The 20,777-nt window shown below is 36.8% G+C and overlaps 1 protein-coding gene across 1 annotated transcript in view; it reads right to left on the reverse strand.

The window, feature by feature from the left end:
- The window catches only part of LOC145694200 (transmembrane protein 50B-like), a 73,664-nt gene that overhangs the window by 16,311 nt on the left and 36,576 nt on the right, over window positions 1-20,777 (reverse strand). Inside the window, exon 3 of the mRNA XM_081770314.1 lies at window positions 320-480. Within this exon, the coding sequence (XP_081626440.1) occupies window positions 320-480 (161 nt within the window). The remainder of the gene's footprint in view (window positions 1-319; window positions 481-20,777) is intronic.

The following is a 20,777-nucleotide window of genomic DNA, read 5'->3' on the forward strand; positions in this document are numbered from 1 at the left end:
GATTGGCCTACCTTCTGCTCCAATTGCACATCCCTGATTTAAACTACATTTATCACTGGAGTATATTGTGTAATGATTTGCATATCTTTAAACGTTCATTATTTGCACAATCACTTTATGAATTTATAGTTTTTGTACTATTGATCATGTAACTAAACTGTCTGAGATCTCAGATTTGAATAAAGTAGTGTTGTCGACGACTCGAGAAATTTCTCACCTCGTCTCGAATTTAAAAATATGATTTTCGTGTCGACTCTTGCCTCATGAGCAACATTAATTAGAGATTCTTATTTTCCAGTCGAATGACAGAACACCTTACCTTCATTAATGTATTCAACAAATAATATCCAGATGCTACTGATTACACAACCGAAGCCAATGACATATCCAACAAACAACCATAGACGTGCTAAAACAACACTGAAACCACTCGGTCCGAAAGCTTCTCCACTGACGTGAGATTGTCTCACGATATTAACCCTGAAACGAAAATAAATTCTGATACCAATTGAAGACTTTGGGGCAAAAACCCGTCAAGTACAGAGAGTGAAAGTGTAAAGGAGATAGCTTCACAAGGGTTTCTCGTCATCCGATTTTCTTCAAACTTGGCACATATATACTAGACCAAAAGTAAATTGACACGTATTTGTTTGTTTCTTGCGGAAAATAGGTTATGGGGGGCAAAGGGCCTCTTTTCAAAAAAAGGTCCCCCTGATTAAAGGAGACACATTAAAGAAACGAAACTTTGCAGATGCAAAGATGACTTCAAAGTAGGAAATACGGGTTTTGCCATTTTTGCAAGAAAAGGGTTGCAGAGGCAATGTTCACTTCGAAATAACAAAGGAGTCCGCACAATCCTTACGGAAATTGGATTCCGGTGGGATTGCTAGAAACAGTGATATGTTGTAGGTGTTGTGATCGTGAGAAAAAGTTTCAATAGGCACAACTACCAATCACTGACCGTTTGGCCACTACAGCATCGCTTTTTGGAAACAGAAGGTAATGCTATTCTGGATTTCGGCGAGATTCGTTGAAACCATGATATGTTGTAGATACTGTGACCCTGAGCAAAAGTCTTAATGGGCACAACTACCACTCACTGACCATTTGGCCACTACGAGGTCACATTTTGAAAGCAATCGAAGATAGCGATGTTCTGGATTTAGCCGCTACTCTCCCCATCCGTTTTCCGGGTTGTGGGATAGGACCATTCAGGATTTCATACAATTCAACCAAAATTCCAATTCAACCAAAATACTTACCTTTTGCTGTTTTAAATAATGTGGCCCATAGTGGCCAAATGGTCACTGATTGGTGATTGCGTCCATTGAGACTTTTTCTCAGGTTCATAATATCTACAACATATCACAGCTTCAAGGAATTACACCGAAATCCAGAATACTATTACCTTCTGCTCGTTTAAAAAATGTTTCCGTATAATGGCCAACGGCCAGTGATGGGTGGTTTTGCCTCTTGAGACTTTTTCCCAGAATCACAATATCTACAACATATCATGGTTTCAAGCAATTTAAAATCCCCGAAATCTAGAATCCCCTTACCTTCTGTTTTTTTTTTTTTTTTTATCTTTGTAGTGGTCAAACGGTCAGTGATTGGTGATTATGCCTATTGAGACTTTTTCTCAGGATCACAACATCAACAACATATCACAGTTTCAGTAATTTTCATCGAAATATCGAAACAACATATCTGCGGCTGCTTCCCAACAAGTGACCTCGTAGTGGCCAAACGATCAGTGATTGGTGGTTATGCCCATTAACCCCTATCCGCATGATTTGTTTTCTTTCAGCGAAAAAATAATGAGTATTGAAAATCCTCATATGGGAACTTGAAAAATGAATTCAAACTTGAATTGTAGAATTTTCACTTAATTCCGATGAGAAATAAGTACGTGCCATATATGACACACTATGCAGTAAGGTAAACTTTCCTAAAAGTGTGTAAATAATGGATCGTGCCATATATATATGATGGTACTTGGGTTTAGTTCTTGGTAACGATACGATACATTGTATTTTTAAAAGTAATTTGTCTTTATTTTACTTACATAATCACTTGTGTTTATTAAATTTTATTACTCGACAAAGTTTAGAAAGAATAGCGTTATGTGAATTATTTACATTGATCACGAATTACAGTCTTTTCTAGGAAACCAGATACTACAAGCTAGTAATATTACGTTAAGAGAATTTACATAATGTACCATTATATAACTGTTAGATAACTACCATTAAATCAGCATTTTAATTCCAGAATTGTATCAGCAAATGTTGTAAGAATCTTTGTACCCATCTTTTCCAGAAATTTCTTAGATTGACAAAATTACTTTAAATTATCCGGAAGACTGTATCTTGAGATTTTAAGGATTTTTGGTCAGCAGAATGTTCTTTCTCAACTGAGTTTTCTCAAGAGTTTCCACGTGCTGGCTGGAGCCATTGTTGTTTCGAAGTATCTCTGAAATCTGCAATCTCATGTTTTCGTCTACATAAAATTGTTTCCTTGGAAATGAAAGGGGTAGTAGAGCCCGGGAGTCAGAGGAGCGCAGACGAGAGCCGCGACGAATTAATCAGGGGTGTAGCCTAGGGGGGGCATCGGGGCCAGGCCCCCCAAATCGTTTCCTGCCCCCCGCAAATGATCAGCTTTTAAAACATCATAGTAAAATTATCTCGCATCATTCATTTAAAAGTAACAAATTTTATTGACAATTAATAATTTACGGTAAAATAGTATGGAGAAATATTGTTTTTCTATACCGATCGAAAAGTAGGATACTTTTTTGTGACAGCAGATTACACAATTTACTGCGATTTATAATATATTTGACAGTTTGAAGACAAACGTTTTAAGAAAGTACTACAAATACAGCCATAAAACAAAGGTACTAAACTGATTTGTAAGTACAGTATATTTTTATATGCTTTAACAAGTGTTTTAAAAGACATAGAGGATGGAAAATTTGATGAGAAACAATGTTTTTATTCAATTTGGATTTCATTCGCGCTCTCTTTTATTTCTACTCAGTGTAATAAAATAATTATGTTTTTTTTAGTCACAAATAATAAATAAGTATTTTTGTCAGGAAACCGTAAAGAAATTAAGTGAAATTTCAAAGAAAATCAATCTTGTGTAGATAGGTTCTGTATACAAGGTCTTAAATTTAAATATAAAGGTAAGCAAGAAAAGTTCTGTCGCTTTTTCACTCACCACCTTCGAACATCGATATGTCACATAACCTGGAAGATCAAAAATAGTCCCAATCAGCATCGACGACCTTCTGAAAACGTTCTGGAAGGCCATGGAATCCATCGTGGTAGAACTTGGTGGGCCGCGAAACGAAGAAGGTATCAGGTGCATTTTGGACTTTTACTAGGGATTTGAACTGGCGTCCTCTAAGGTGATTGTTCAAAGAATGAAACAGGTTATAGTCGGACGGTGCAATACCCGGGGAATATAGTGGTTGCAATATTGTTTCCCATCCAAGGAGGAGAATGGTGTCCTGAGTCATCCTAGCCACGTGGGTCTTAACGTTGTCCCGTAAACGAGGATCCATTTGTAATTCAGAAGTGATGGCTCCAGAGTTTTGAGTTTTTCTTGAGCACAGTTCAACTGCTGACACTATACAGTTGCATTGATACTCTGACCAGCTGGTAGCAGTTCCAGATGCACGATGCTCCAAATACACAGAAGGACCTTCTTCTGGTACAGTGCTGGTTTCGGCTGTTTTGAAATCGGGTCATACAAGCTCTTATGACGCTCTGTGGATGTCTCATGTTTCCTTTGTCATTATGTAAGTTCAGTGTATCTGAATTGCCACATCCAGGTAGTATGTTGGATATACCCACACCAACACCTGACGTTCGCCTTATCTCCACTCGCATTCAACTCACGGTGTGAGATCCAATTGAACACAGACCTCCACGAAAAGGGGCAGAACTTTCTTGGTTACCTTTATAATTATGCACAAAAGTATAGCGTTTGGTCCCAGGCAGTAGTTCTTGATTAAGAGTAATAAAAAATATTTTGAATATAATTTATGGGGAATAATAATAATAATAATAATAATAATAATAATAATAATAATAATAATAATAATAATAAGCTAAAATAGTGATTTTAGTTTTCCAGAAGAAAACAAAAATTTTCCTTTCTTTCAGGCCTCAAAAACACTAGCAGCAACACATTTTTTGGCTTTGTACATTGTAGCTGCTCCCCCCTAAAAACGACGGGCTCCTCCTTCACAAACCTGCTGGCTACACCCCTGGAATTAGTAAATGTAAAAAGTCGTGAATTGAAGACAAACGAACATACCATGTTTCCGATACGGTGCTACCTACGAAGTAAAGAGACGGAATAATTCTTATATCTTAAAAAAAAAAGTGTTCGGAAATTGCGTGAACGATTCTTGCTATCAAGTGTTTCGATTACCAAGTTTGATGTTTCCAAGGACATTTTATAACCTCTGTAACGGAGCTGCAGAGAGGGACTCTTGACAACATGGATCCAACAGTATTCAAGGTATGACATTCCCTGACCATACCCAGCATCTCCACCATGTTAGCCCGGTCTACTCTAATCCAAAACGAGTATGGGGATTGTAACTAAAGAGAGAAGACCAGACTAAACTCAGAGAAATATCTGAAATTTCTTTTATGAACATGCCCCTAAAAGTTAGGCAAAATTGTTTACAATGAAACTAAAACTAATTCGAGCAGTGACCAATGAGGTTGATGTTTAATTTTAGAGAGAAGCTTTACGTTCATGACAAATCATCAATACTATGCGTCAAGTATCTTACATGTATTATCTGTCAGGAAAGTAAATGTACACCTATTTTTCGAGTCTGGCATTCCTGCGCTCCATCCGTGGAGAGTATGAGAATTAAATCAATCAAATGTTTACTGAGGGGCAAGAAAAGTTTAATCTGAATAAGACATTGCAGGGGGGCACAAGCTGTGAATACGGATAGTGCATAGTGTAAATAAAAAACCACACCGAAAGAGAAAGCCAGAAACATCTGTTAAATTTAGAAAAAAGAGTAAAAATTGTTGAAGTGCTAACATAAAACACAAATACAACAAATACGCCGAAAACTAAACTTTCACCATGCTATGATCTTGGTGTAGTGGTTAAGGTGCTGGCTTATAAATGCAAAGGTCGCCAGTTCGAATCTTCGGTGAGGACATTTTTAAAAAATTTTGTTAATAATACATGCAGCTCATGAGAGATGGTAAAAGAGGTCGTATTTAGTTTTTCGTAGCAATTATGATTGGTAATGTTTAGTACTGATAATACTTTTTGTTTTTACGTATTGATTTTATTCTTTTCTTCATTTCCAAAGAGAAGAATATCCGAACAAATGCCACCAAAATTCCTCATATTTCGAATATAAACGCCATTTGCAATTAGCAAAGAATAAAAATTGAACGTTTTGACGTAGCTGCAAAAAGTAAAAAGAAAAACATGGAAGTGGAGGAGTTCGAATCCATATTCAGGGTTATTAAAATACAATTTCCACATGTCTTACACTTCTCGACCACGTTTCTAGGTTAGCAAGTAAGAGGCTTGTGTTTAGGTTAGGCTGGTCAATACATTTTGCAAAGAGGCCCGGTTTAGTTCTGACGCAGCAAAGGTGCGAGAAGAGAGCAAAACATTTTTTCTCTCTCCCTCTGTGTGTCTATTTATCTATCTATCTGTATATATACTTCTGAATGCCCTAACCACCCTAATTCTCAGCGGATTGAGACGAAACTTGGCACAAACATTAATTGTTGAAATATCTTGATGAGTTCGTTAACCAGAATAATCAGATGAAAATGTTCAAAATGGCGGCCCTTCAAACTCTTAAAAACTTCCAAGGGAACCAAATTTCGCCCATAAATAAGTATTCAGAAAGTTTGAATAATTCTTCCTCTTTTACTGAAATATTTGTGTGCAGAGACTTATTGAAATATTGGAGCCGATTAATCGCATAAAGAAGGTTCACGCCCTTTCGCTACGGTCAGGCTTTTTTGTTTTATTTATTTTTTGCAGGAGGCGGTTTTTTTTTGTATCGGAACAAGATGATTGTTAGTGATGATATGAAATAACACATTGAAAGTGAAGTAACTTGTGAAACGTGTTATTTGAAAGAATAATATAATAAATGTGCTTTCCCCTAACACAGAGAACTGTAAATCATGTATTTCGAGTTCGGGAGCGTGAATGGCGAGGAGTATTATTTGATTTGTTTTTTAGTAACATATTGCATTGCAAATAAAGGTAGGCAACATTAGTGGTAAGTAAAATAATAATAATAATAATAATAATGATAATAATAATAATAATAATAATAGGTGTTGTTTGTAGTTAGCTAGTAATAGAAAGTGAGCAGTGCCCTCCCCGATGGTCTAGTGGCTAGCACGTGTGCCTTTGGTGTATGGTGTCCCGAGTTCGATTCCCGGCGGGAGAGCAGATATGATTTTTAACTGTTCTCGATGTCTCTGTGTTCGTGTCCCTGTCGTTATAAGTTATTAGAAAAAGCAAGCTAAACGAGTGAAGCAAGTAAAATTAGCAATAAGTAAGTTACTGAAACAAGTTTAGTGAGTCAGTTAAAAAAAAGTGGACAAAGCACTGGCTGTTCGCGCCGTCCATGCGAGTTCGAATCTATCTCGGCTAGATTTTTTATCCATTTGAGAGAAAGTATTGTTTCTTTTCGCTACATGTAGACACTCTTTTCGTATTTTTCGCCGTCGTTCACAGTTAAAGTAACTGACTACTCTTATTCTTTCTACGAATGATGGATCTTCTCCTTGGCTTCATGTCAAACATGCACACGTAATGAAAAGACGCTGTCGATAATAATAATATGAAATATTACTAGCTAACTCGTGTGTGTATTTCGACAATATAATTTTATATTATTATGTGGAAATAAGTAAGGCTGGCTGGCGCCCGCCCCCCTAATTTTTTCGATGCGCTTTATGGGTCCACGGTGTCCAACGTTGGTCCCATCTCACTATCACCTCCTGTTCTCTCGATATAAGTTATCGACATTTTGCCTAAAGAGGGCTCTGCCGTGGCTCCATGACTACCCATGACAATTACTCTTCGTTCATTTTGCATTGAAATCGCTTATTTTTCTGAGTACTATGAGTGCATACTGTCCAACGTTGCTCCCATCACTCAACAGTTTCCCGTTCTCTCGATATAAATTGCTAATATTTTGTTTGTAAGGGAGATATGGCGTTACAATCATTACGTTTGAAGAAGAATTGAGGAAGATATTGCCCTGCCACAAACAACACCTATTATTATTATTATTATTATTATTATTATTATTATTATTATTATTATTATTATTTTACTTACCACTAATGTTGCCTACCTTTATTTGCAATGCAATATGTTACTAAAAAACAAATCAAATAATACTCCTCGCCATTCACGCTCCCGAACTCGAAATACATGATTTACAGTTCTCTGTGTTAGGGGAAAGCACATTTATTATATTATTCTTTCAAATAACACGTTTCACAAGTTACTTCACTTTCAATGTGTTATTTCATATCATCACTAACAATCATCTTGTTCCGATACAAAAAAAAACCGCCTCCTGCAAAAAATAAATAAAACAAAAAAGCCTGACCGTAGCGAAAGGGCGTGAACCTTCTTTATGCGATTAATCGGCTCCAATATTTCAATAAGTCTCTGCACACAAATATTTCAGTAAAAGAGGAAGAATTATTCAAACTTTCTGAATACTTATTTATGGGCGAAATTTGGTTCCCTTGGAAGTTTTTAAGAGTTTGAAGGGCCGCCATTTTGAACATTTTCATCTGATTATTCTGGTTAACGAACTCATCAAGATATTTCAACAATTAATGCTTGTGCCAAGTTTCGTCTCAATCCGCTGAAAATTAGGGTGCTTATGGCATTCAGAAATAAACTTATATATATACAGATAGATAGATAAATAGACACACAGAGGGAGAGAGAAAAAGTGCCTGTGGTGCGTTAGAGCTAAACCGGGCCCCTTTGCAAAACGTATTGACCAGCCTAACCTAAACACAAGCCTCTTACTTGCTAACGTAGAAACGTGGTCGGGAGGTGTAAGGCATGTAGAAATTGCATTTTTAATAACCATGAGTAAGGTCTCCTTCCATGTTTTTCTTTTTACTTTTTGCAGCTACATCGGAACGTTCAATTTTTATTCTTTGCTAATTGCAAATGGCGTTTACATTCAAAATATGAGGAATTTTGGTGGCATTTGTTCGGATATTCTTCTCTTTGGAAATGAAGAAAAGAATAAAAGCAATACGCAAAGAGAAAAAGTATTATCAGTAGTAAATATTACCAATCATAATTGCTACGAAAAACTAAATACGACCTCTTTTACCATCTCTCATGAGCTGCATGTATTATTAACAAAATTTTTAAAAAATGTCCTCGCCGAAGATTCGAACTGGCGACCTTTTCATTTGTAAGCCAGCACCTTAACCACTACACCAAGATCATAGCACGGTGAATATTTAGTTGTCGGCGTATTTGTGTATTTGTGTTTTATGTTAGCACTTCAACAATTTTTACTCTTTTTTCTAAGTTTAACAGCTGTTTCTGGCTTTCTTTTTCGGTGTCGTCCTTTATTTACACTATGCACTATTCGTATTCACAGCTTGTGCCCCTCTGCAAAGTCTTATTCAGATTAAACTTTTCTTTTTGCCCCTCAGTAAACATTTGATTGATTTAATTCTCATACACTCCACGGATGGAGCGCAGGAATGCCAGACTCGAAAAATAGGTGTACATTTACTTTCCTGACAGATAATACATATATACGTCCACATTACAAATGTTTGGGAAATAAATGGTCATATTTGTTGCTTTCAGTATTACACTTTCTTTTTACTGGGGGCGCGGTGGCTCAGTGGTAGAGCGTTCACCTCCGGTGCTTGGGGTATGTGGTTCGATCCCAGCTCGCGCCGTGTGGATTATGGTGGACAAACACCGTGCTCGTGGGTTTTCTTGGGGTTCTCCCGTTTCCTCCCACTTTCTTCATTCCACCATTTTCACTCATTCCTCATTATCACCGTCTCCTTTAGCCTAACCGGCATAACCGTGGGACGTTAAACTTAAAGATTTCATTGCATTTTTTTCTTTTTACTGCACTTTTTAAATTTTGATTTCATTTTTTTATGGAAACAAGAGCAGTTTTTCCTTTTTCTGCTTCGTATTCAACTATTTTTCTACTTCATTGCTTGGTCTTCCACGTTTTCCTGAACCTGACTATTTAGTTTTTTTGTAAATCATATGGTACTGATAATGTGAAGTCCACTAAAGGTATTGTTTCTTTCGTATTTCTCCTCCGAAGAAGCTGGCGTTGACGCCCACTAAATCAAATAAGTGGAACATTATTTTATGGTACCCCTTCTTTGATCTAATATTGATCCTATAGTACAATAGCATTGAGTCTAAGAGGTCATCATCACCCATATGACTAGTGTAAACGGAAATTGAGTATGGGCATGGAATCATCTTATAGGTTTTCTCTTTTCTGAAATATCTTTTTCTCACTTGTAGGCTTGTTTGCTCCTTACGTATGTCGACAACGTATTTACAGTTTTGTTATCGTACAATGTCACAAGTGGTCTTTTAACCTCTTCCGCTACAGCCACTTTTTCTTTCATTGAACCCGTTTTTCTCTCGATTTCAGATTCGGCAAGAACACCGCAATTTGGTATACGATTCGTACGCACTGTACCTAGGGATAGAATGCCTCCCTTCTTGAGATACAATTCTAAGGGTACACTTGTAAACCAATTTCGAAGAATATTTTGTGTTTTATATTTCGAGGTACAGTCAACCAAACATCAACGTTACTACTATCGCCTAAGTCTGGAGCCGCAGTAGGAACAATATTACTTTGAGTGAGCCCCAATAAATATTTCGAAATCATAACTGAAACCTAAAATCCCACTCAGAGCAAATGATGTATAACCCTATTTATGAGGTTTCTTTGTGTTATATTGTTTGATCGATAATCTACACTTTATGGTAATGATTTGCTCATCCACTGCCAAGAATTCTTCTTTGGAGACATCTCTCAGACGTTCTCGTATGTGTAAAAGAAAAGGTCCAATCTTATGAGGTATGCCATGAACAAGTTCTCCTGCAGGAATAAAAGTTGAATTGGCATTGAAGTGAATAACTTGTTTGATCTCTTCAAACCGATCACAACTCATCACCTGATTTACCGCATCATGACCAAGCCTTCCGTTCCAGTTATGCCTACTGTGAGTTGAATAATTGACATGTAGAAAACCACACAATAAGCTGTTCAAGATTATTTGTAGTCATGCAAAATGATTTTGCTGGCCGAATTTGCGTTGCATATAGGTTTGACTGTTCAACTGAGTAGTGAAGAATCTCATCGGCTAAAAAAGTACTTGAAATATTCAATAGGCGTTGATAGCTGTTTTATTTCTTCGGATAGGTCCTGAGGTCCTTGAAATTTTACATCTTCTTGGGACTTTTCCATGTTTCTAGGACTCCGCTTGATGTTTTTCAAATCCCTCGATGACGTAGAACTTCTATCCTGAGAATTATTTATGAGACAGAGAGGGTCATCATCAGCATCTGAATTCATTGCATAATCAGAATTGGATATGATGATTCTTTCAGGGACAGGAGCAACAGAATCCTCATCCGAATCTGATAACAAAATATTGATATTTCTTGGAGCTAGTGCTGATTCATCTTCGGATAAATCTGATAATTCATTGCCTTCACCATTTAGAAGTTATCTAACAGATATTGACGAACGTCGGTCATAGAAAAGCCTTGGATCCATTGCTGTGACAGAATTGCAGAACGACTATAGTAGTTGTCACTTCCGCACTTCAAGAACATCAAAGTACCCGTAAACGCATGGAGTGACATATATGGCACATACGTTTTTATCCACATTCCTCCAATAGGAACATACAAAATGAATATCATATTGTTGGAAATACATCTCTAAGTACTTATCTTGAATGTAATATTTTTTTGTTTTGGGGGAAAATTGCGCACAATGTGTCGCCAAAAAAATTTTTTCACTGACAAAAATTCACTGCTCCATAAAAACACACATGTCAACACTTCCCCGACTAATACAACTCACAAAGAACATGCCAGATGACACCAAAATCTCTTATTCATACACGTCAATATCTCACACAGCAGACGAAACAGTCATTTGGCGACTTTGATAAATCACATTGAAAATAAAGTGAAAAAAGGGGATGTGCTATATATGGCACGGCATGCGGTAAGGGGTTAAGACTTTTTCTCAGGGTCACAATATCTACAACATATCACGGTTTCAGGCATTTTTACCGAAACCCAGAACATCGTTATACTCGGTTGTTTTCAAGAAAGCATTCCTGTAGTGACCAAACGATTAGTGATTTGTGGCTGTGTCCATTGAGACTTTTTTTCACGATGACAATATTGCAACATATCACGGTTTCTGTCACTTTGGCCAAAATCCTGAATATCACTATCTTCGGCTCGGCTGCTTTTAAAAAAGTGGCCTCATATTGGCCAAACGGTCAGTGATTAGTGGTTTTGCCTCTTGAGACCTTTTCTCAGGATCACAATATCTACAACATATCACAGTTTCAGTCATTTTAATCGAAATCCAGAACACCACTATCTTCAATTGTTTTCAAAATGTGCACTCGTAGTGGCCAAATGGTCAGTAAGTGGTAGTTATGCCCATTAAGACCTTTGCTCAGAGTCACAGTATCTATAACATCTCATGGTTTCAAGCAATTTCGCCGAAATCCAGAATAGCGTTACCTTCTGTTTGCAAAAAAGCAATACTGTAGTGGCCAAACGGTCAGCGATTGGTGGTTTTGCCTATTGAAACTTTTCCTCAGGATCACAACACCTACAACATATCACTGTTTCAGTCATTTTTACCGAAACGCAGAACGTCGTTATCTTTGGTTGCTTTAAAAAAAGTGACCCTGTAGTGGCCAAACGGTCATTAATTTGTGGCTGTGCCCATTGAGACATTTTCTTAAAAACACCATATCTATAACACATCACGGTTTCAAGCAATTCCACCGGAATTCAATTTCCGTAAGGATTGTGCGGAATCCTTTGTCATTTCGAAGGGGGCATTGCCTCTGCAACCCTTTTCTTGCAAAAATGACAAAACCCGTATTTCCTACTTTAAAGTCATCTTTGCATCTGCAAAGTTTCATTTCTTTAATGTGTCCTCTTTAATCAAGGGGACCCTTTAAAAAAAAAAAAAGGCCATTTGCCCCCCATAACCTATTTTCCGCAAGAAACAAACAAATACGTGTCAATTTACTTTTGGTCTAGTATATATGTGCCAAGTTTGAAGAAAATCGGATGACGAGAAACCCTTGTGAAGCTATCTCCTTTACACTTTCACTTTGTGGACTTGACCGGTTTTTGTCCCAAAATCTTCAATTCTCTACTTAAACTAATTAATTTATACAGTCCAATATACATACAGGTGCCAAAGGCCAATTCTGTTATGAGTAAAAATACGGAAAAGTGGAAGAAGGATAGTTGGAAATAGGTGGTTTTCAATCTAAACTGGTGGAATTTTTTCCCATCGTACCAGCCGTTTGGGCTCCACACTGGTAAGACGCCCTATATTAAATAATAATAATAATACCGTCAAATGGGGTGAATAGAAACATGGGGGTGAATAGAAACAAAACTCCCAGATTAGTTTTGGATTTATCTGGACGATAAATTAATCAAGAAAACTGAAATTTCTTAACATAGTTTTATACGGCTAAAGTGTCCAGGGCAGAGACAAAATGTTTTACTGAGTTGGGAACACTGAGGTAGACGGCAGTAGCATTAATGTGTTACTGAAATCTTGCACGGTATTTTAGCGCTCCTTAAACTTTCTTGGTAAGTATGACATTTTCATATTTGTTGCATTTGAACATATGCCTATTTTGTAGTTTGTTGTTTCATTTACTGACGTTCATAGTAAAAGTTTTCCTTTTGTAAATTATTTTTAATCAAAATTTAACTTTACTGGGTTATTGTTATGATTTTTAATTAGTAGGGTGAATAGAAACACTTCTTGGGAAATTCTTGAAATTCCTCAAGGAGTGGAAAATTCTTGTGGAGCAGAAAAAAGGACCTGATAGGAATGTATCAACCATCTCTAAGAACAAATTTCCAAGTCTTCTGAAAAAAAAAAAAAAGTGTGAAACTGAAGGAGGAAAATATCAGGGCTGGAATTGAAAAGTGTGGAATTTTTCCCCTTTGTCGAGACCAAATACTGAGGATGTTGCCAAGAAAAGACAATGAACGAGAAGAAATAGAACAGCAAAAGTCATCTCAGACTGTAAACCGTTCCCTTATGGATCTTCTCAGGAGCATGAGAGAAGATGAAAAAATTAAATAAGGGAAGAAGAGAGTACGAATAGATGTTTCTGGTAAGAGTTTTGGTTTGTTTTCTGAAAATGATACATTGTCTTGTCGGAAGAGGAGAAAGACAACACTCCAGAAGACAACATTCCAGACGATCACGAACTAGATGATGGTTTTCTAAAGCTGGTGATTTTGCTGTGGTAAAATGAGAAGCTAAAACTCGATGAGACTATTCAGCACCCAAGTGCGAAAATGGGAACACGATGCATATGTGGGAGTGTTTTATAAGAGAGCACATAAACAATGAAATTTTCAGAACGAACAGAACGTGGTGTTGGGTTTTATTAGGAGTTCGTCAGCACGCTTTAAGTATATGGTAACTTTCGGCCCCCTTCGTGGCTAAGCTGTTAGCGTACGCGCCTTTGGCGTGGGAGACCCGGGTTCGATTCCCGGCGGGAGCTCATGTAGTTCTGATTCTACGTTAAACAGTAGGTCCACGTCTCATATAGCTTCGCTGCTGAACGGGACGTAAACCTCAAAATCAACTCAACTCATGATAAGTTTCCCTGATGGTTTCAGTGGTTTAAATCTTATTCAAATATCATCAAAACTATATGGTCGTTTATACCTATATTGTGCATTGTGTTGTTTTATAAGTTTGTAACTTATGTAATACTGGTGTTATTGAACTAATATCTTGCAGGTATCAAATAAATAGTTCGTTTCAACAAATACGCTGTTTCTTTTTTTACCTTTCCAATAGTATAAAAGAAACAACAATGAAAATAAAGTAATTGTTTCTATTCACCCCATGAGTAGGGGTGAATAGAAACATTAAGAAAAATCAAGGTGAAGAAAAATGGAGTTGATAAATTAATATGACGTTTACTGAAATTCAATAGCATATTAAGACCTTTCTTTTGGAATAATCTGATACGCGAAATCTTTAACATTACCAGACTTATATTCTCATATAGCCAAAAATGTGTTTCTATTCACCCCATTTGACGGTAATAATAATAATAATAATAATAATAATAATAATAATAATAATAATAATAATAATAATAATAATAATAATAATAATAATAATAATAATAACTTTAGTTCAGCAGGCTGTTCCCTTGGTCTCTCACCACACCAACAATCTAGCATTATTAGGAAACGGGTTCGAAGTAAGTATTCTAGGTTCCCTCGCATAATAATGTGCACGTTCCTCGTGTCAAATTTATGTGACCTTACGTTTCGTTCAAACAGTCTGCTGAACTGGCAACGTTGTTTTTCATTTAACATATAACCTGTGTGGAGCCCAAACGACTGGTGTGATTGAAAAAATCCACAATTTTAGATTAAAACCCACCTATTTGCAAAAAATTTCCTCTCTTTACTCATAACGAAGTTTCCGTATGGCACCAGTGATACACCGAGTATTATACACAGCTGAACTTCAAGAATACAACATCAAGGAGAAGAGGTAGCAGCTCCAAATATGCTGAACGGATAGTTTAAGGCACGAAGTTTGGAATGATTATACCAAGGATGTTGGATTATACTTATCGCTCTATCAGTGATGCCTTATGAAATCCCGTCTTGAGAGGCACAAAGTCTCATTTTGCACTTGAATTTCCCACCTTATACTAGCTATAAAAATATAGAATATGAAATAATTATTTTATAGAATATTTTTTATAATCAAACCAATGAATAGCATACAAACGAAACCATCACGAATACGTTACAATAGAGGCACCAAACTGACTGGTGCAGCAAGTCTTTTATGTATGAAATACGTGACAAAATTAGAAAAATACACGAAGATATTGAACTTTTGTTTACTGGTATGAATAGGAAGTCAGAGTTGTGTGTTCATCGCATATTCGTTATATTCACGTAAATGATATCGAGAGAACCATGACGAACGTACATTAGGAACAAAACATATATGTGTATTACGGAATGAAATAATAGTTGAAGTGAATTGAAATTCAATTGTTCTTTAGTCTTCCTATTGTTTCTAAATATATAATAGAGAAAAATAGAGATTTAGATTTTTACTGGTATGAATAACATAGGTTTCAAGAGGCCATCTTGGAATCAAGGTGACCATAGATTTTCAATTAAACTTTTGTTTACAGTTTGACCCGCCGCCATTTTGCACAGGGTTGTAGAAAGTCGATACATGCTTTATTACTCTTTCATTTAACAACATCTTTCAAACGATGTGCTACTTAGTCCCTCTTGGCATTTGAAAATTTTGAGCTGGACCCCGTTTGGGACCCTGTGGGGGCCCTGAGACAAGACATTTTAACTTAAATTGTTGTACTTTGAAAATAATACCACATTTCCTTTCCTGTTTTCACATTTGCCTCACCGTTTCCGATTTATAGGGGTGACCATGGACTTTTCAATTAAGTTTTTGTTTCCATTTTGGCCGGCCGCCATTTTGTACAGGGTTGTCGTAGAGAGTCGGGACATGCTAAATTTTCTTTCATTTTACAACAGCTTTCAAACGGTGTGCTACTTAACCCCCTTACCATTTGAAAATTTTGAGTTGGACCCCGTCTGGGACCCTGCGGGGGACCCTGGGGTAAACATTTTTATCCCAAAAAGTGTGTCCTTGAAAATTATGGGATACGTGTACGCCGAGCTTTTCATTTACCCAACCGTTTCCGAATAAATGTCCCGGTTCAAACTATTCTGTAAGCTTTGCAGCTTTTACATTACAAAATATGTTGTAACTCACGACATTCCGCCCGGGGGCACGTATAACTTTCGGATTCGTCTAGTTATAATACATCAAATGCAAATACAATTGTCTTGTTCGAATCTCAGCGGAGCCACTTCGTGACCCTCCCTTGTTAGGGAGGAAATTATTATTACCGGTACTTCCTGCCTTCTAATTTTAGTATTTAGGTAAATGCCAGAATGGATTTCTTGTTGGAAAACTACGAAGAGTGAAGGATCCAGGAGAATAGTTGAAGATGAGCTTTTTTTTTTTTTTTTTTTTTTTTTTTAATCACTAGACTTTTTGGGAGGCTTGAAGCTTATACGCATAGGAATCATTAGCACTAGACTTTTTAAAAAGAAATCCTGAATGGACTTCAGCCTGAAAGCCCCAAATTCCGCAAATCCTCCACTGATTACGTTTGGGATGATACTCTTGGACATAAAGAGCAACACAGGCTAATGATCACATCGAAGGTAAGTAAATGATTTCTGTTGTGGGATGTGGGCTAGTAGCTTTTTTCTTGGGCGAGTAAAATTTTGTTGCTTATTTGCGTCCCTGAGCTAATCAGTTCACGGGGAATTTTTTATGTTCCTGAGTTGTCATTTTTGTAGAACATGTGCTAAACTATGAGAACGTGGTTCCTGTGTCGGTATCAGAAGATTCATAATTTTCTTTACAAATATCGGGAATTCTACTGAGTACCGATACCCTAATCACTCTAATATCAATATTTGTAGATTGCATGTAATTTTCTGCAGGAAGGGAAATGTATAAATATTGGAGCAAAAACATTGCACAGAAACATGTTCGTATGTTGAACATACTTTTTTATATGTAATGCAAAGTATCCTCAGCCATGTGTGTTAGTGGTAGAGCATTTTTTTCTAGTGAGTGAGATCCCTGGTTGAATTCCAGCTCCTGTCACTTGGGCTATGTGGTGGACCAACACCATGTGTGTCAGTTTTCCCGTTTCCTCTTATTATCATCTATCTCATTATCACCGACTTGGCTTAGCCTCAATGAATAATCGTCGGCAGGCCCGTAGCCAGCCCAAAAATGTAGAGGGGTCCCGGTAAAAGTTAGGTGGCGTGCTGACTGCCACAGCCAATTATTGGTGCTGATTGCCACGAGTGGCGTAGATTGCCAATAGCAAGGTGGTGACTGCCACGATGACGTGCTGACTGTCATGAGTCTGAGAGAAAGTTGCTAGACGTAACATTACCGGACGCCAAGAAGCATGAAAGAAACGTGATGAGCCTTAGGATCGTGTTGTTCAGACCAACACCTAACAAAGGTAAACAGGTCTCTGTATGTACACTCATGTCCAAAATTATTGTCACATGATTATAAATATGTTGTTCTAGTAATATAATTTAATAACGAATTAGCCCGGTATTTCTTATAAAATTTGCTTGTCCATTTAGTTACATTTTATTTTACTCATTATGATTTTCGTATTTATAATTCTTTTCCTATGAAATTTATCACAGATATAAATTTCCTGATTACTCTGCAAAATTATCAAATTATATTTTTACAAGAAGACAGTTATAGATATGCAACACTAATTTTGGACATGAGTGTACTTTCAGTTTTGTCAGGGAGCGGTGCGTACAAAATTGGTACGATTTATGTATTCTCACATGAACTCCCTATGTCAGCATGAACTGTGTACAGCTGTGCAAATTGTTTCGAGCAGCTCTTGAAAGTTCCATCAAAAAAGCACTGCTGGCTGTACCTTACAAGGGAAGTTCAGGAGAAAGCACTCGCCTGCAGAGAAACTAAGCATGCCATTTGACGTCCCAATTCATGCTGATTATAACAAGCTAATACAATTTCTGTACGGTTGAGAACGGTTCGAGATATTCAACTTGGAAGTTTATATGAGAAAATGAGGATATACGCATCTATACGCGTTAAGTACAACATAATTAGTAACGAATATTGACATACGAATTGAAAGCTATCGGAAGTAATAGAAAAAAGTGTTTCGCAATAACTAACGGGTTTGTTAGATACAATTAGTCATTACATTGTTCAGAATAATCATAGGTTAGAGATGAAAATTGATCACTGTTGTTCTTCTGTTTTATGAAGAAATGACGCAGGCAAAAGACTCCCTTGCACCATGAACATTTTATATGCGCAATTGTGTTGCATCCGTCAAGAAAACAGTTCGCAGAACCAAAGCAAAAAGCAAATTCGACAAGTGATTCAAAAGTTATAGGCCTATAATTTGTTCGCAACCTGCCTTGCAGAACGCAAACTGAAACAATCCAATGTATTGCGGTGATCGGAAGTGATTCGTATGGACACGAACTTTATTTGATTGTTTCGTTGGTACATTATAACGTCCAGATGAAGAAGTTTCATACTATGTACAAATCTCCTGCCATAATCTTTGATTGATCGGAATCAAAACACATCAAATGGTTGCACAAATCGTGTGCAATTCTTTGGTATCTTCTCAACCATTAGGTCTTTGCCATCCGTCATGCAACTTGTAATGGACAATTTGTCTGTGAATGGATCCAGTGATCAAGCAATAGCAAGTTCAAACCATCAGGCTTCGCCATGGGTGAGAATACTTAACGCATGAAACGTGTCTCCACTCAGTTTCTCATATAAATTCCCAAGCTGAATATCTCGAACAGTTTTCAACGTACAGGAGTTTTATTAACTGTTGTAATCAGCATGAATTGGTCCTTCAACTGACATCCCTATTTCTCTGTAGGCGAGTGCTTCTCCCAAACTTCCCTTGTCAGCTGGCTTCAGACCATCAAATCCATTAAATAACACAATAAAACAATTAATATAAACAATGAAATGTGCAAATTGACATATAACAGAAAAGACAATCCCTTTATAAACATCCAAGTGTATGTCGTTCCACTTAGTGAGCAACTTTGTAACTTATAGGATGCCACATAGATTTGCTGTGATGATTACTAAATTAATCCCTATTAAATTAATTAACAATCATAAATTTAGTATGAGGGATTAATTTCTCTCTTTCCAAATACAGTTTCTCCCAGGCTCGTGGCAGTCAGCACCAATAATTGGCTGTGGCAGTCAGCACCCGTGGCAATCAGCACCTATCCAAAAGTCAGGGGAGGGGAGCGAGCCAATCATATTATACTCGTAATTCATCAAATAGTAACGTCAGCAATTCATCATATCTGCTCTTGAATGTTTAAGTATTTTGCTTCTACTTAATTCTATTATCCCCCTCTACATACACACACTAAGTTAACATTCTGTAATCTACATAAAAAAACGTAGGTATTACTAACTACACGAATTAGAGTTAAAATATTAATGTTTTAATAGTCCCACATGTAATACTAACATTAGGATCAAGAACGAGAGATGATCTACTGTGAAATAAGGAAATTCAACTTTACTTAGGCTCTTGTTTAGGGTTAACTTGCGAAGTTACCCGTCCGTTTTAATCATAATTTTGAGAATTTATCTAGAAGAAATTGATAATTTGATTGCTTGTGTGCTTGATAACACGTAAGTGAAGCGTAATTTATGTGTAATATCTCTTGATAAGCGGTTATAAAGACGGGACTAATTCGTAAGTAGAGGGAAATACTTGTCTCTAGGTTCAGGACGGTTGGATTGTAGATAATTTTCGAGTAAACATGCCTGCAAGTGTACAGGTCTTTGCGCTGGATGTGAATTGACAGTACTAACATTTCTAAAACATGATTTGATAATGAGGTTAATCTTTTGAATATTCATGGGTTAATGAATGAAAGAACAAAAGACCACCAACAATCGTTCACGATTTTCTTTCCGCTTGAGATCTCTACAAACGACTCTACAAACCTAAGTACTAAGGTAAGTGGAAGTAGACATAACCTAACCTAAGTAACCTAGTAGTGCGTCATCCCACCTTACTTCGGCTTCTCGCTTCGCTCGTTCTCCCCTCTCAACTCCGCACTCCCCATTAACTACCTACAACCGTGCTCCGCGCAGCCCGCCAGTCTCACCTGTAGGTTAATAATGTATTTCCACATGTAATTGTGGTTCCTTCCCCCATACTCCCACCCTTGAAGTAACGTAACAGAACATAAAGTGAGTAAAGTTTAAGTAGAAATTGATTATTGTAGATTTTATTATGGTTCTTGTTGAAAATTAGGTGGACGGGTAACTTTGAAGTAATTCCCTTGTTTACAATTACAGTTGTATTTTTTTAAAAATATTTATAGTAAGTTCTTGTTTAAAATCTTAAATTAAACTCGTTTTATATAAATGAAGCACCTGCACACTATACCAAGAAGACACATACCAAAACAGCTAAAAAAAAAAAACTATAATGTTATTCAAAGCTACACTGAGAAAGAAAAGTATGTGGCGCGCGTAATATCGTATGTTACATTTGTTAATCCTGTAGTTTTCGGACTTAACGTACAGCAAGCGTATAACTGAAAACGCATGTTTTATAATACTTTCTGTAAAAGTGTTCCATCTATACATACTTTCCGTATGAAACAATATAGGCAGTCACGATCTCACATACAAATGGACGTATATAACATATAGCTGACGAAGGTAACATATATATGTAATATAAGGAAGACTGTTAGACATCAGACATCCTGCAATGACATGATGTAACACCTAAGGGCAATGCCTA

This window comes from Thermobia domestica, chromosome 9 (assembly GCF_964235325.1).
Source record: "Thermobia domestica chromosome 9, izTheDome1.hap1.1, whole genome shotgun sequence".
NCBI lineage: Eukaryota > Metazoa > Arthropoda > Insecta > Zygentoma > Lepismatidae > Thermobia > Thermobia domestica.